Here is a 15702-nt window from a genome sequence, read left to right on the forward strand (position 1 = left end):
TTAAGGTGATAATAGTTTTAATTGACAATTCAAAGTTCTGAGGCGATTTAGGCATTCCGAACAGATCATCACACAAATGAACCTTTAGGTGCCCCCGTTTTAAACCGCGAATTGCAAGAAACCGTTGGTCAGGCTTTGAGGTTGGCCTTTGATCGTTATTTTATATTTACCTTCTAAGTGTCGTCTCTACGTTTGTTACCTCAAGAAATAAAGATGTCACCGACTGCGATAAAAAAGTATAAAGATCTCTCGCTACGGTAAGAAATATTATCTAGATTGCTTTGCTTGTCTGTTTTTATTGCAGTCAAACGTCACAAACGTTTACGATAATTCATGTAATGTAACTCTAAGAAAAGCGTAGAGTGATGTATCATAAGTAATGTGCCTAATCAAACAATCGTTAGTTGTAGCTGTTTTACTGTTTAAGAATTATTAAATACTCGGTGTAATGCGGACGAGCGGTGACGCCTGTTCAGTTTTGATTAAAACTGACTTAGCGGTTTAGACAAAGGCTTTAACGTTATGTTTTACAACTTGGTACCAACACTACTCATTTCCACATCCAGCGTTATCTCACATTCTTCACCTTCGTACGGTAGGAAAGGCAGATACTTTGCCGCTTTGCAGTAACTGAGGCGTTTCAAACAGAAAGGCAGATTATACACTTCAATAGAAGCTGTTTGGAACTGCTCGTCACTTTCATCTGGTAGATGTTGTCGCCACCTCTTCAGCCCGCGTTCCTCAATGGTACCAGGGATGGTGTTGTCCAGAATCAGTGCCGCTATACATCCCACCGCCATGCTTGTTTTCATCAAGACCGTTAGTATCTGGTCAACTTCCGTGCTACCTATTGAAAATCATTGGCATTGTTTTAGCAATGTTCGCCTCCAAATAGAGCCCCAAATAAGAGAATGTGGCAAAGGTGACTCGAATTTCTAGCAGGTGAAAAAGAGCAGCATCGATTACAGGATTGTAATGGTCAGCTGTATTCTTGATTTGAATTGGCACACTGTGAACTTAAGGACCCCCCTGTTTCCCAGACCAACCGATGGCCGCCGTTCCATCTCTACAAACAATTGGAAACATGGCTGGAAGACTTCGTCAGGAAAATTAGAATCGAACGGGTTAAGGGTCGATGAAAATAAGTACTGGGTGAGTGATAGTCGTGACAGCCAATCACATAACCCCAACGAGGTTTGGTGTAATACAGAGATTACCATCGCGTAAATCAATCACTTAAACAACGAAGCGACATCCCATCCTTGTCGCCAATGCTGTATGTATTCAGCTAAGATCAAGTAAATTGCATAATCTCTCAATTTCTGTGCTCTATGCGTCCCAACCAATAAGCGTACCATAGTTACTAACTATGAGCGTACCAAGTGAATGATCTAATGCACTTTACCCAATTTCCAGGTTTAGTCCACCAACATTTCTTGCTGTCATGGATGACCATCACAACACAATTACGCAAATAGTTGTATTGTATTTGAAAATGGAGCAGACAAGTCGAAATACAGCTCTACAAGGTCATGACTACATGGCAGCAAAATAACGTTTCAAGATGGAATATGTACTAATATAATCCCGTTGATTTACCAAAACAAAGGGTGAGCTCAAGGCCCAAGGTTTTAGTAGCATCGGGCTGCCGTTGTGGCCTCGTTAGGCCACATCAGCATGGCATACCTAATACCTGGACTCGTGGATCCCACATAAAGAAAGGAAACAATGAAACTGTGAGGCTTGTGAGATGTACGTAAAAGTGGCAAAGTCAGAATACCGCGCAAATTGCTCTAAAACAAAGTAATAGCTGTGCCATGCTGATGAGGACTGACAAGACAGGAACAGCTGTCCATGGCATCTAATGCAATTGGGCTCACCATATATTATGTAAGATCAACGGGTTATATCCGTCGTCAACGTGGCCATAGTACCCTATTTAATGACTATAGATTACCCAAGTACATTTGTGCGGTGTTCTTACACTGTCAGTTTTAGCCACATCCTAATCTAAGTGCTTTTCTTGCTATATCTTTACTAGTTTCTTGTTCAAACCATACCTGTATCAATGGCATTGTCATGGTTTTCCATATAGTGCGGAAGGGCCAATCCAAACACAATAGAAAACCCAACAACAAACAGATTTCTGGAGGAATTCATGTCAGCAAACTGCAGATTAGAGATTCCAACAGCAGAGATCATCCCAAACATTACCATGAAGACACCACCAACGATGGGATCTGGAATGCTGACGAATAATGCGCCTATTTTTCCAACAACGCCAACAGTCATCACAACTAGAGCGCCGTACTGGATAACTCGACGACTTCCAACCTAAAAAGGAGAAAATCTAAAGCTTATCGGAAGCACCCAATACCAAGATGCCCACTACTTAATGATGGACAAATTTTAAATTAATAAAACAGGAGTCATATCAGGAACCAAAGGGTGGCAATAAGCTGAAACGTTTCCGGCACATATAGGACGCTTTATCCGACTCCACTGTCGTCACTTTGTAAGGGTTGTTCAAAAGTTCTCGTCAAACTGAAAGACATCCATAACTTTCCCTTCGCGTTTGAGCTTGTCGTGGTCTTGGAGCCGTAATCATGTAATCATTAGATGTGTGATAAGTTTGAGTGGACGTGACACATGGACAGTCAGCATTGAATGCGGCATATGTTCTCCCAGCTTCATTCACAAAAACCGATGTTCATGAAACGCCTAAGCTGGGAGGACATAATAAGCATTCAAGACTGACGGTCTATCTAATGCATCCGACCAAAATACCACCAACAGACTTTTTTTTATCAAGGGGTTCCTTCAGCTCCAAGACCATGGCATGATCACTGATTTATTGCTGTTAAAAAAGACCCGGTTTTGCCTTCAACGGAAAAAAAAAATAAAATAAAAATAAAAGAGTGAGAGTGAAAAACCGCTTAGACTCACAAACCGGAATTTTAGGAGTATCAGAAAGGTTCGTATTATCTCCCTACTCGACTCTATTTAGTTTATATTAAGGAATTGGGTTTACCTTGGTGATGCCGATCGCACCAATATTTTCACTGTACGAGGTAGTACCATTTCCAGTGCCAAATGCTCCCGCTAGAAGACATCCAATTCCCTCTATTGCAATTCCACGATTGATTGCATGTTTTGGAGGTGGAGGGGCTCCCGCCAATCTTGCGCAGGCGTAATAATCTCCCACAGACTCAATAATGGAGGCCAATACTCCGGCAAGTATCCCAAACACCCCTGCTGGACTGACAGTAGGCATTCCCCATTGACCTGCGCATTAACAATTTAAAATTTCACGTCCATTGGTTCTTTGGTTATCTGGGATAGCACTTCTAGCGTCCACAGATGGATCAGTTTGTAGACATTAATCTTGGTATCTCAGTCTTAACACTAACCTGGGTATGGAATTCTGAACCATTTTGCTTCTTTCAATACAGCAATTCTGGCGTCAGTTCTCGCCTTGTACTGAGGATTGTTGGGATCCGAAGGAAAACCGCCTGCTGCAGTGATGATGGCACAAATCATCCAGGATACTGCGATCGCCAGAATGATCTGCATAAACGATAGTTCACAATTTAAATAAAATGACTTCCTTCCTTCATAAATGATAATTACATTATTGGCGATGCTAATAACTCAATTTTACCTCGATTCTACAATAGCTCACGGCCCTATTCCCCGGTAAGGGAGAAGGAACTAAGGTAAGTCTACGATAGCTCGCTGTAATGTAGATAGAAAACTCAACGTAGTTTTGTCCTATATACTACCACTTAACTCTGTAGTGAAGCTCATTTCAGGGTGTTGATTTAGTTGTTATTTGGCTTGCAATGAATTATAGAAGTGCTGTTGTAATGAAATGTTTTTGAGGCTGTGCTTGTAGACAGGTTTGATGTTGAAAGTTATCTCCTCATTAACCTTATTGTATGTCTATTAGTTGTCATTTCCTGACATCAGTTGGTCAGTTGATTACTTTTGCCTTTCTTAATCACCTTTAGAAAGCACCATCTTTGTTTTAAAGAACCTTTTGATAACGTTTAGTTTGGGAATTTAAGCAAAATTCTAAGAACGTTTGAAGGACAAAACAATGGCTTTGACCTATTTAAGGCCGTTTACACGCATTACAATCACGTTATTAACAAAAACACATGCCATCGGCTTCCTCTTGGGGTCGACCCTCGAGCTGACCAGGGTGAATCTGAAATCAGTTAACCAAACTTGAAGAATTTTCCCAGGGGTTGAGGAATCTTGTAAGATGAAGTCCCCTGGATTAGGTGTCACTCAGCAGAATATCTCTCTAACATCCCCCTCATATCAGCGTGGAAATGAGGAAACTACAGAAACTACTACAGTGGGAATTTTTTTCAACAACTCAAATTAGGCTTAATAAACAAATCGACTCAGGTCGGGTGTATTGGACAGGTTCTTCTAGGTCAGATCTACTATAACTCAGGCAGACAACTCTGGGCAGACAAGTTAAACTTGACAATTAGAGAGAACAAGCAGAGGTGACAGTCAAAGCTATTAGGAACGATTTGGTTACCCATGGACTCAAGAGTCCTGATATAATCAGGGGCACCCAAAGAGAACATTGAAGCAAATAGTTAAAAATTTTGTTTGCTGCATTCTTACACCATTTTATGGCCTTTAAAAGGCAAATGTGCGTAACCTGACTCGCGTTGATCTGCTCGGAATTAAATTGCCGAACATTTTAAGGAACGGAATCTTCTTCCCGGAATTTACGATATGCTGTTGGCTTTCCGAAAATGGAAGCTGACCTTTTTGAGTATTTTCAACAACTTATTTTTACCCTCCAAAAAAAAAAAAAAAAAAAAAGAATAAGTTTGAAAGTTTGGGATGACCTTTCGTTGGAGAAAACGCTTGTTTTTCTTCACAATTTAATCTGAATTTCTGAGCCGGGTATACCTTTCCAAACAGATTCCACCAAGACGAACCGTTGGGTACTATTGCCATAATTCTGAGGAGAATTCAAGAATACTCACAGGAAATAATCTGAACAAAGGATAGTGGGCAACAAAAGAACCGCCTCTTCCTTTACTGTATCCAGGTACTGGAATCTTGACATTGGTCAGGTATTGTGAAAACAGGGCTATTAAGGCGATGGTCCTGAAACGCATTAAACACAACGTTAAAAATGTGCAAAGAATGATTAAAATAATTTCTCACAAATTCCCGAAGATTAAATTACAGTACAAATTTTTCCCATATAAACTTACACAATCTAGTTGCCAAGATTATCAACATTTTATGCTTTTACTGAATTTTAAGAAAAAAGTGACTATTTCTGCCCAAACCAACGTAACTTCAAGACATCATCATTAGCGTGATCATAAACTGTAAGATTAGAATAAAAAAGGTTATATTTGAACTCGCCCCACCACCAACGCCACCATCATCATTATCATCATCACCACCAACATCATCATCATCATCATCATCATCATCATCATCATCATCATCATCATCATCATCATCATCATCGTCATCGTCATCGTCATCGTTATCGTCATCGTCATCGTCATCGTTGTCATGCTCAGATATCATAGGCAGCATCGGGAAGTGCCAACGAAACACTCAAGCAACTGAGGATTGAACCAGGGGGCATTTTGAACAAGTAATGCTGGATCTGGTGTAGGACCAGGGACGCGATCTCTCCACAGAAAACAATGTACTTTCTATTATGCATCCAGTATTTTTCACCTTAACGACCCCCCTCCCGCCAACCTTTCACTCCCTCAGCGCTTCTTTCACCTACTTCTCAATGGGAAAGGTTTCAAAATTTACAAGATCATACAATCGTAAAATAGACAAATCATTGGAAGGAAGAAAAAAATAGCAGAGTACTCGATATTGATACTTACGCCATTGAAATTCCCCAGTGATTACCTAGAAAAATGAAAATGAAATCATTGCAGCGAGAAAATTATTGCAAGACACGCCAGACTTTCTTCTGCAGATTCAAGGAAAGGACATTGAAAGAGGGTCAAAGTTTAATTATCTTGGGGTAATGCTCGACGAACACCTTCATTGGAAAGAACATGTTGACACTACTTGTAATACATTGAGCAGCGTTTGGGACGTTTAGCACGAATACGATCTTGTCTTGATCTTAAACTGGCGAAGTGTGTCTATAATACCCTTATTGAGCCAATCCTAAGTTATACTGACACTTCATTGCGTGAACTATCGGCTGCGTCCAGCAAAAGTTTGCAGCGGTTGCAAAATCGTGCTGCCCATATTATTCGAAGACGTGATTCCTCTAGAGATAGTCTTAGTACATTAGGATGGTTTGATTTAGAAACAAACCGCAAAATACACAAATGTTTTTTAGCTTTTGCGATTATTTTATAAGGAATTGTGATGTACATAGCTACAACACTCGTAGAAAACACATACACACCCACCCAAGCCTAAACTTAGCCTTGGTAAACGTACCTTTAGATTCTCAGGTTCTATCCTTTTTAATTCACTACTTATTAAAATCCAAAGAGCAGAATCGCTTTCTTCTTTTAAACTTTTTATTAAACCCCACCATTTCTAACATTTGCATGTGAGACAGCACAAGGCAGCTTTTCTTAACTATTTAAATTAATTTATATTTATATTTATTGTTACATTTTATTCCCAGGGCCCCTTTGGATAACAGCCCTATAGCTGAGTGGGCCACCCTGGCTAAATAAAGTTTACTTTACTTAACTTTACTTTACTTAACTTAACTTTACTTCATGCTGAGTATCCTGTGATGGGCTAGCATGCCATCTGGGGGGGGGGGGGGGGGGGGAGGGGGGGAGATAGAGAGGGGGGTTAGTATTATTCCCCGCCATTTTATGCTGGACATTATCCCATCCAAGGGGGGGGGGGGGGTAATACTCGCAATCACTTCCTCCAGGTAAATCAGGGAGCGGGAAGCAGTTATGCTCCTCATCGCTTCACGCTACAGACATCAGGTCAAGCTTTGGCCGTGAGGACAGACTGAACCCGAAAACAACTAGACTCTCTCATGACTTTATATTCCTTATCTAGTTGTATATTTTCTTGTAGATTCATATTTTGAGGCATGATATTACGTCGCTTCTACCTGCGTTTCCGGCTGCCACTTTGAAAAGTGCTACGCCCACTAAGGTGATTGTTGGTGCAATGGTCAGCGGTCCAATGAAACGGAGAAGAAAGCCGAGGAGCCCCGTGAAACCGATGACAATTTGAAACAACGACGACACCATTATGGCACCTTGGATCTAACAAGGGAGTAAATTTCAATAACAAAAATGTTGTTAATTTAGATGATGGATCGATGTGTAAATCAAGTATTGAAAACAAATCTGGTCAAACAATATATTCTGTCACTGTCTGTGGATAGTTTCAAAGTCATAGAGATTTTTGCTAAAAGAAAGAATTGATTTTAATGAGCCACAATATGCTTTACATCGCGTCCAAAGAAGAGATTGAATATATGAATCAGCATCGAATATTACACTACCAAATTCGCATTTTATGGGCCTAGTTTTTGTCTCAAGTCAGTTTTCGTGCTTTGGACTTATATTCAAGTAACATACAGCTATTTCAATTAACGCTGTCGGATCAAAGCATAAAACTACATTTTGATGAATAAATTCATCAAAATGAGCTATGCCTCACACATTCAGCCGGAGGATCTACAATGGCGAGCCATTTTGATGAAAGAAATTTTAGGATATCAAGTGGATGAGGTGGCAACCGCTATGAGGTTGTCAACAGGGACTATCGAATGTTATGTCTCAAGAGTTTAAATTAAACTTTCGGAGAATTGAAAGTAAACACCATTAGAAGTCTGATAAAAAGTGTGGCCATGCAACACTCGTGGAATTTTTAATTATGGAAACAGAGCTGAAACACCCTGAAAAGACACTGTCAGAAATTGCACACGATGTGTACACTACGAGTTTTTGTTTCTTTCTTTTTAAACACGCAAACAAACGTTTACAGTGTTTTCTTCCATCCTACTTGTCGCGCCTCCAAAAATAAATTAAGAACTACTCATATTACCTTTCGGTGTTCTCTTTAACCTTAAAGCTTTGATCCGACAACGTTAGGCCAAACCTATTTTGAAAAGCTCATTTTCTTGGGCGGAAAGATTTCCTCCGACCTTCTCCAAATTTTAATTAATAGCACAGCATTTGTTAGAAAAGCTAATATTCTCAGTCACTTTCAAATAGCAAAATCTATCGATGCTATTGATAGAAATGAATGTGGTAATGAATTAAATAATGAGCGAGGTTACAATATTCTCAAATCATTAATAATAAAAATTATTAACGAGGACAAAACAAAGGAAATCACAGGAAGCTAGATCGAACACTCAAAAGAGTGTTTGTTCCGATTTCCAGACGCGTTGAAGTTAATTTACTTTAAAAAAAATTCGACTGTGCCTCGTTTGTCAGCGCACTTCTAGGCGTTGGAAATCGGATCAAACCCTCTTCCTCGTTTTGGATACATCAATTACATAAGATTGTATTGTGATATGTTTCGTACTTACCTCTCTCATGCGTAGTTGCCAGTTGTCATCATTGTTGATAAATGAGCTTTCAGTCGAGTTGCCAGTATCTTGGAACATACAAGTATTTTGGGTTAGAATCCAAAAAAGCACACTGCATAAAGCAGGATTAAAGGGATCGTTTATTTGATGGTAACGGTGACCTGGGATTCAAGTACAATCGTTCCTCTTGTGATACAGTAAACACCCAGATTTCAGAATCTACTTTCTCCAAGGTCAGCCTGAATAAGTCTACATATATTTATTGTGAGGTTCTTATACTGACAAGTGTAATAGAAGTTTAGCCTGGAGGTTCTTAATCCACTTGTTCTTTTATGCATGCGGGTGTTTACTGAATGGCCTTTGAAGGGAACCTTCCTTCTGACAAATAAATTGAAATTAAATCGTTGGAAATAATGTCTGAATTGTAAATTTTATTTTGAAAAGTAGAAATAACATTCAAGTGTACTAAAATGATTATCGGTTAGTTTTGCTTATAAATTTCCCGGGCGCAGCCATTTTGGATTTTATGACATTCTTTCGTGTGAAACAACTGGGCAACCGTATGACCACGGCGGCGCCCGGGAAATTTAAAAGCGAAAATAGGCAATAACCAGATTCTGTTTTCTCCGACAATGAAATAGTATTTTCCATGTTTTCCAACGAAATAAAATTACACTGTATTTTCAACAATTTAACGTTAATTTATGCCCAGACTGGAAGTTTGCTTTACAGGTAAACAGTCTTTGGAGGTTGCCTCCTATCTTCTTACAAGACGAGGGCCTGGAATCAATAAAGACGGGAATGCACTGAAGGTCCTATGAAGGTCCTATGCAGCATGCTCCTTTGGGCACTGCTCACACTAAACCAAACAAATTTATCCTAATTCTTTTTAATCCTCCTTTGTAATATAAATGTTTATTGTTTTTTTATGTATTGTACTGAATCTCGTTGTACGTGTGAAAAGTAAAAATTGAATTGAATTATGATGATATCCTTTAAGGCTAGGGGATGGGCAAGATTTGAAGATATTCTGATGTTGAATCAAAAGTTTGTTTTCTTTTTTTTTTTTTTACTGCAAAAATATCCACGAAACGAGCCAGCCTGTACTGCTTAGAATCCCCTAGCCAGAGGATTAAAACCGCTCCGTCGTTTATTTTTGAAATAGCACTATTGTCCCGATTTTTCATTTCTTTTCGCCTCAAGTTAAGTGGTTGTAGTTACGTTCATTTGCTTTGAATTTCTCACGTAATGCGACCCGCTGTCTAGCTAGGTTAAGTCATCGAGTCCATCGAGCTTCGATTACGGACTATGTTGATAGTGAGAATGATTTACCTTCAGCTTTTGTACAAGTCCATTGCGGCAAAGAGAGAATGGCAAAGGTAGGAGTGATAAATGCAAAAGTTCCTCCTTGGACGATAGGTAACCTGCAAGTGAAATATAATTTCAATCACTCAGTTTCTGAATTAGATAAAAACTGCCGTGCTGCCTTGGTGAGGGGGCTAAAGCAAATATTTGGTTTTATGAACTGGAATGATAAAGTGATATGGCCACCGTAAAGATATTCAAGAGCTGACGTTTCAAGCGTTAGCCTTTCAACAGAGATTCATTCCTAAGGAGGGCTAACGCTCGAAAGTCAGCTCTTTACTGTGGCCAAAATACCTAATCGGCCCAGTTAAGGCAGTGCCTATTAATGTTACCGCGCAAACGTTCAGCGCATCTCGAGATATTCGGGTTTCCTATGGATCGTGGCTACTAATACAGGGATATTTTTGCGCAGTTTAAAACTATTCGGGGAAAGGAGAAATAGCAAGTGCTTTTGGCGTCCAAAAAGAAAATTAGGGGTAACCATGCATTTTTCAGAGATAATAAAGCTTCAATTTGGAAAAAAAAAACCGCTCTACACTGCTTTGTATTTCACTGCTTTTTGGAATAATTGTTGGTTAATTATCTCTAAAAGAATTTCTTTTTGGATTTCCATAGCCCTTGCTTAGATCTGTTTTCCCCGCATAGTCATAAACAGCGAAAAAATACTTCTGTATTAGTAGACACCGCAATATTCAATTTCTGAATTGGCGTGGTAGATACTGGAAAAGATTTTTGAAGTGAAATGCCCTACCTGACTCCAACCAGGGTCTGTAGTAAGGTTACCAGTCCAGACACGAAATATATAGTGCTCAGGACCTCGCTGATGGCGAGTGTGTTGTTTGCAAAACACATTGGCTCACTGATTATGAATGGAATGGCCAAGGTTGATCCTAACATGGTCAGGAAATGCTGGAATAAGAAATGTATGGTAAGAATATGTTCGTATCACGTGACAGAAGGTCTGTTGAAAAAGTACAAATGAAATTCTATTGTGTGACCAGTATTTTCTGCGTTACTGTGTTTTTGCGTCACTGTAACGATTGTAACAGGAAATCTCACTTTTACGCCTAGGAAGGATTGTCAAGAGTCCGTAGTCCATGATAAATTTTATTAATAGGCTCAGCAGAAGTCATTGACTTAGCTAAGGAAGTAGCCATTCATTCATAGGCTCAGTGTCGGAGGGACGATCGTGTTATATCATTGTAAGCCTAACGAGGTAGTGTTTTAGTGATTCCCTTACGTGCCAGTCCAGTGATGCAGGGTACGAACCTGACTCGATCCCTGCAGATCTCTTCTGACTGTCGTCATTGATAGCATGTGATTTTTAAAAATGATTTCACTCTAAATATTATAAGATTGACTGACTGACTGACTGACTGACTGATCGATGCCGCATCGACCGATTGATCGATTGAAAGAGTGAGTGAGTGATAACATAGTTGCTTAGTTGCGGACTAATCGACTGACTGACTCAACTACTGATTGAGTGACTCATTGAATGAATGAGCGAATGAGAGAAAGGTCGATTGACTGATTCAGATTGATTCTCGCTATTTTTCTATAAGAAACGGAAGACTTTTCGAAGCTTCACAATTGGATGGTTCTGAGAATTATTAAAGTTTTACCACACCGCTATGTTTTGAGGTTAGATATTGATTGAGTTAATTCAACGCGAATCCCGTTATAAGTGTTCGTTCGACATACATCCCCACCTGAAATCCCAATAATAAGCAAATGTACCATGGTGGATTCTCATCAATCAGGTATGATAAACCAAGAGCTCTTTTTTTCTTCTTCTCAGGCTGAACAGGAAGCGCATCGTCACCCAGCTCAATTCTCTTCAGAAGTCAAAAAAAAAAAAAAAAAAAAAGAAAAAGAAAAAGAGAAAAAAACAAGCAAATAATAGAAAATTGACACAGGAATTCTTAATCCACAAGATCAGAAAATCTAACTACTACTAGATTGTGCATAATATATGGGTGTTCATTTTTCGTGTAGAAGAAAAAGAAGAAGAAGAAGAACGAACGAACGAACGAACGAACGAACGAATGAATGAATGAATGAATGTGTGGACAGTCAATTGAGACTATTAAACTTATAGTATGTGATACCTTAAGAGGGAAGTATCATGGAGTTTTGGTATCTTTTGTTAAAAATGATGAAATAAGACCTTCAATCATTTCTAGTATGACGAGAGGAAAGAATTGAACTCAATTCTTGAAAGGAACAACTCGTGATCTGTTCTAGCGCATTTTGGAAACAAAAATCCCAGAACTTGAAAACATTAGCCATTTTCTCAAGTCTCAGTCCATAACGGCCTACTCTTTTTCTGGCCAGAGGCACTAATTGACAGTTTTATTACACTGCGGTGATAATTTGTAACAAACTTGACAATTACAGTCGAACCTGTATATAACGGCCCTCTATTAAGCGGCCACCCTCTATTAAGCGGCCAGTTTTCTAAGTCCCGATTGTTCGCTCATACGAACGCTGTATTTGTTACCTGTATTAGGCGGCCACCTCTATTAAGCGGCCGCGGCCACCCTGTAGCAGTCCTATGTTTGTCTTTCTTTGTTATTTTTACCTGTATTAAGCGGCCACCCCTGAATGGAAACTAAGTCATATGTTATTTTATGCGGTATTTTACTGTGTTTAAAATGCGATCCAGCCTGTAAGATGATACTCGGCCGTTTAGTATCGTTAACGCTTTACAGACGTCCGCAATGTGCTGCAGTACAGTACCATATCACGAACGCTAAAAAACTTTGTTTTGAATATGCTTCACTCGTTAGCAAGAAATTCCTCTTTAATTAGCTTGTTCTTTAGCTATGTGACATTGAACATTAAAATTGACGTTAGACAACGCCCAGTGAGTATTTTTAGTGATCCTGTATTAAGCGGCCAGCTCCTCAAGTCCCGAGGGTGGCCATTATATACAGGTTCGACTGTGTTTCTTTGTTTCTGTTGACAGACAAATTTGCGTGATACTTCCCCTAACTAAGGTCGTTCACTGAGAGCTTACTGTAAAGTGTTTGACCTCACACACAACTTTTCAAGTGGCACGGGCATAGTCTTGAGGGGTTTAAAGTATTTTGCCGGAAATCTTGCCATACACACTGATCACGAGATACATCACCGGAGGACTAATATCACGGAGCACAACTACAAAGTGTTTATCATAGAGATTTCGGTGCCTGGTGACAGTAACAAGATCTTGCAGGCCAAATAAGTAGACTGCGGAGAGCAGAGGTACGGGCGGTTGTAGCTAGGAACTCTGGGAGTAGCTAGGAACTCTGATCTGGAAATGATACCGAAGAACTTGAAGAGGCATGCAAGGGATGTTTGAGGTCTGCATATTTTGGGGTGCAGTATTCTCAGCTGTCAGAAAATTAAAGGGCTACTCGTGCCCTATCTTTGCTTTATTCTGAAAACAATAATTTAACTAGCTATAATTTAACCATCTTGTTAAGGGCTAAGTATTATTTAAACTATTTTTCCCCTTGCTCCGTTACATGTACACTATATTCTCTTTTTTCTTTTCTTTTTGTTTTGTTGTTGTTGTTGTTGCTGTTTTTTTAATTATTACTGTTTTGATGTTATTGTAATTATGCGGAAATGAATAAAGATAAGCACATTCCTTCTCCTAATCCGAAAGAGTGGAAAATGTTTTCATTGCCTCCCAAAAACTGCTGATCCTATCTAAAACCCATCCATATTACTGTGAGTCTTAGAATTGTGCGCATAACCACAGACATCCTTAATTCATCCCTTTTGGGTCCTTTTGAGCAACTGTTTACTTAGTTGCTTTAAATTAAAAACGTACAAAGCCTATTTCTAGTTAACACGACATACTAATAATTAACATAAAGTGAGATGAGGCAAGCGATCTAGCGAGCCCCTCCCCTCTCCCCAAACAACCTCCTCAGTCCGCTGCTGACTTGAACAGTATATATATATTGCGAGGATATGAACAGGCAATCTATTTTTATTTAGTTATTTGCCCAATATGATATATCTGTGGCAAAGAGCAACAGGCTCGTGTACAATGGAAGGCTAAATACACTAAAATTAATTAACCTTTCGTTACTGCAGCGGATTACAAATTCCAACAATAGAAAAATAAATAAATAAATAAAATTATCCGTCGTCGATTGCGAAATATGGTAAATCGTAAACTTGGTCAAATATATAAAATAACGTCAAATGGGCCAAAGGGAAGCGAATCATAAACACTGCGAGAAAAGGGCTGAGTGGCTTGAACAATTACTGTACAAGTAAATGACTAATTACATGTAGTAATTAAGACAATAAGGAGCCAAGCGTCTTTCGCTAAACATTTTGATGCTGTGGAAATACAGTCTTAATATCCAAAGACGCGTACACAGAGTCTCACCCTAGAGTTAGATCGATCAACGAGTTGATTATGTGGGTTTTCTTCTTTTCTGATGGGATGCGCCCGCCGCTGAACAAGGTCTAGAAGCTACAACTTCACAGAGCCGCTTTGCGACGGGTGAATAAATTGCAGCGTTTTACTAACCTCATTGTCTTGTTTTGCCATCGCTGGAGATCAGTTTCCAACTCTCGACAGTTTCCTAAATGTCTCTTTTTTTTTTTTTCGGATGAGGACACAGTGGCTGAGTTGCGTTGTTCTTTCAAAGTTATTGTAAAAACTGAATTGGTTGACTGAATGACACTAATGCCCTTTGGTAGTCAGTGGTAATGCTATTAATGGACAGCGTCAAGTGGCGTTACCTGACAAATATTATTGTCAATCAACAAAACAAAACATGAATAAATAGTAGGCTAGACTATTACATTCGAACAAACATTCCGGTTTGAAGTTTCGAAAGTTTTAGGTGACGAATGCAATAGTATTTCCCGGTTAGCCGCAACCGAATGGGGAACAGACCCGTTCCGTTCACAAGTTTTTTTTTTTTTTTTACCGAAACTGAAATATCAAACACGATGAATAAATTTGAAAACACAGTTTTGTTATCCGGATTTGTTGAGACGGAACCTAGTACCCACCGTAGGAGAGCTTTTTCAAAAAGATCGGTTTTCGAAAACTCTGTTTTGACGTGGCTGAATGACAAAAACCGTTTTCCAATTTTATGACATTTTCCAGCCTTCGCGTAGCCCGAGTTTACTCCGGTAGCACGAGTCAAGCTCGAGCCCGAGTCAAGTTCGAGTCACGAGAGAAGTTCGAGTCAGGGTCCAACTTTTATTTTTCTCTCTTTCTCTCTTGTTTGTTTGTTTGTTTGTTTGTTTGTTTGTTTTTTTCCTTCTCCTTATGTCTTTCGGTTGTTATTCTCTTTTATATAATGCTTTGCTAGTGGTAAACGGAAAAAAATAACTTTCAGGTTTGAAACATTTTTCGTTATCGATCGCTAGAGCCATTACCGCTGTAATTCGCTGCTACTGTGGAAAGATCAATACGACATCCCTTTATAGTGTTCATAAATTTCTCAGGAAGTTGATATAGACAAAAACGAAGTAAAAGGAAAAAAAAAAACAAAAAAAAAAACAGAAGGAACGGAACCTGACTCGAACTTGAATCGTGACTCGGACTTGCATATACTTGGGTTTGAACTTGACTCGAACTCTTCCAGCCTTCGCGTAGCCTCCCTCGCAGCGCAGACGCTCTTTTGGCTCGTCACGCAATCTTTCCTCCCCTTGGGAAAGATGGCGTGACGAGCCACTTCGCGAAGCCGTACCCACCCCGCTTTTCCCTTGGGGGTGGGTACGCCTAGGCTTAGTTTCTCTGTCACCAGGGCTAGCCTGCGAGCAAGCTC

General features: G+C 39.5%; 1 protein-coding gene across 1 annotated transcript; it reads right to left on the reverse strand.

Annotated features, from left to right (window-relative positions):
* Window positions 1-14820, reverse strand: LOC146460382 (solute carrier family 23 member 2-like). The gene is made up of 12 exons (XM_085088560.1): window positions 14448-14820; window positions 11623-11748; window positions 10662-10819; window positions 9878-9969; window positions 8546-8613; window positions 7112-7268; window positions 5895-5919; window positions 5016-5139; window positions 3411-3567; window positions 3032-3285; window positions 2061-2334; window positions 1-847 (listed from the first exon to the last, which is right to left on the reverse strand). Exons 1-12 carry the CDS (start codon window positions 14466-14468, stop codon window positions 528-530), a joined length of 1776 nt encoding a protein of 591 aa, XP_084944686.1. The 5' UTR covers window positions 14469-14820; the 3' UTR covers window positions 1-527.
* Window positions 14821-15702: the final 882 nt, after the last annotated feature.

This window comes from Pavona decussata, unplaced genomic scaffold, assembly GCF_977016875.1.
Source record: "Pavona decussata unplaced genomic scaffold, jaPavDecu1.1 SCAFFOLD_214, whole genome shotgun sequence".
Taxonomy (NCBI): Eukaryota; Metazoa; Cnidaria; class Anthozoa; order Scleractinia; family Agariciidae; genus Pavona; species Pavona decussata.

Bases quoted from the DNA above. Each gene is read 5' to 3' on its own strand.
- LOC146460382 (XM_085088560.1), bottom strand. From the start codon at position 14,468: ATGGCAAAACAAGACAATGAG. The intron at 3,568-5,015 runs GTGAGTATTCTT...TCGTTTATGCAG, and splicing joins CTTTGTTCAGATTATTTCCT to ATCATTCTGGCGATCGCAGT. The intron at 3,286-3,410 runs GTTAGTGTTAAG...GTTAATGCGCAG, and splicing joins GTTCAGAATTCCATACCCAG to GTCAATGGGGAATGCCTACT.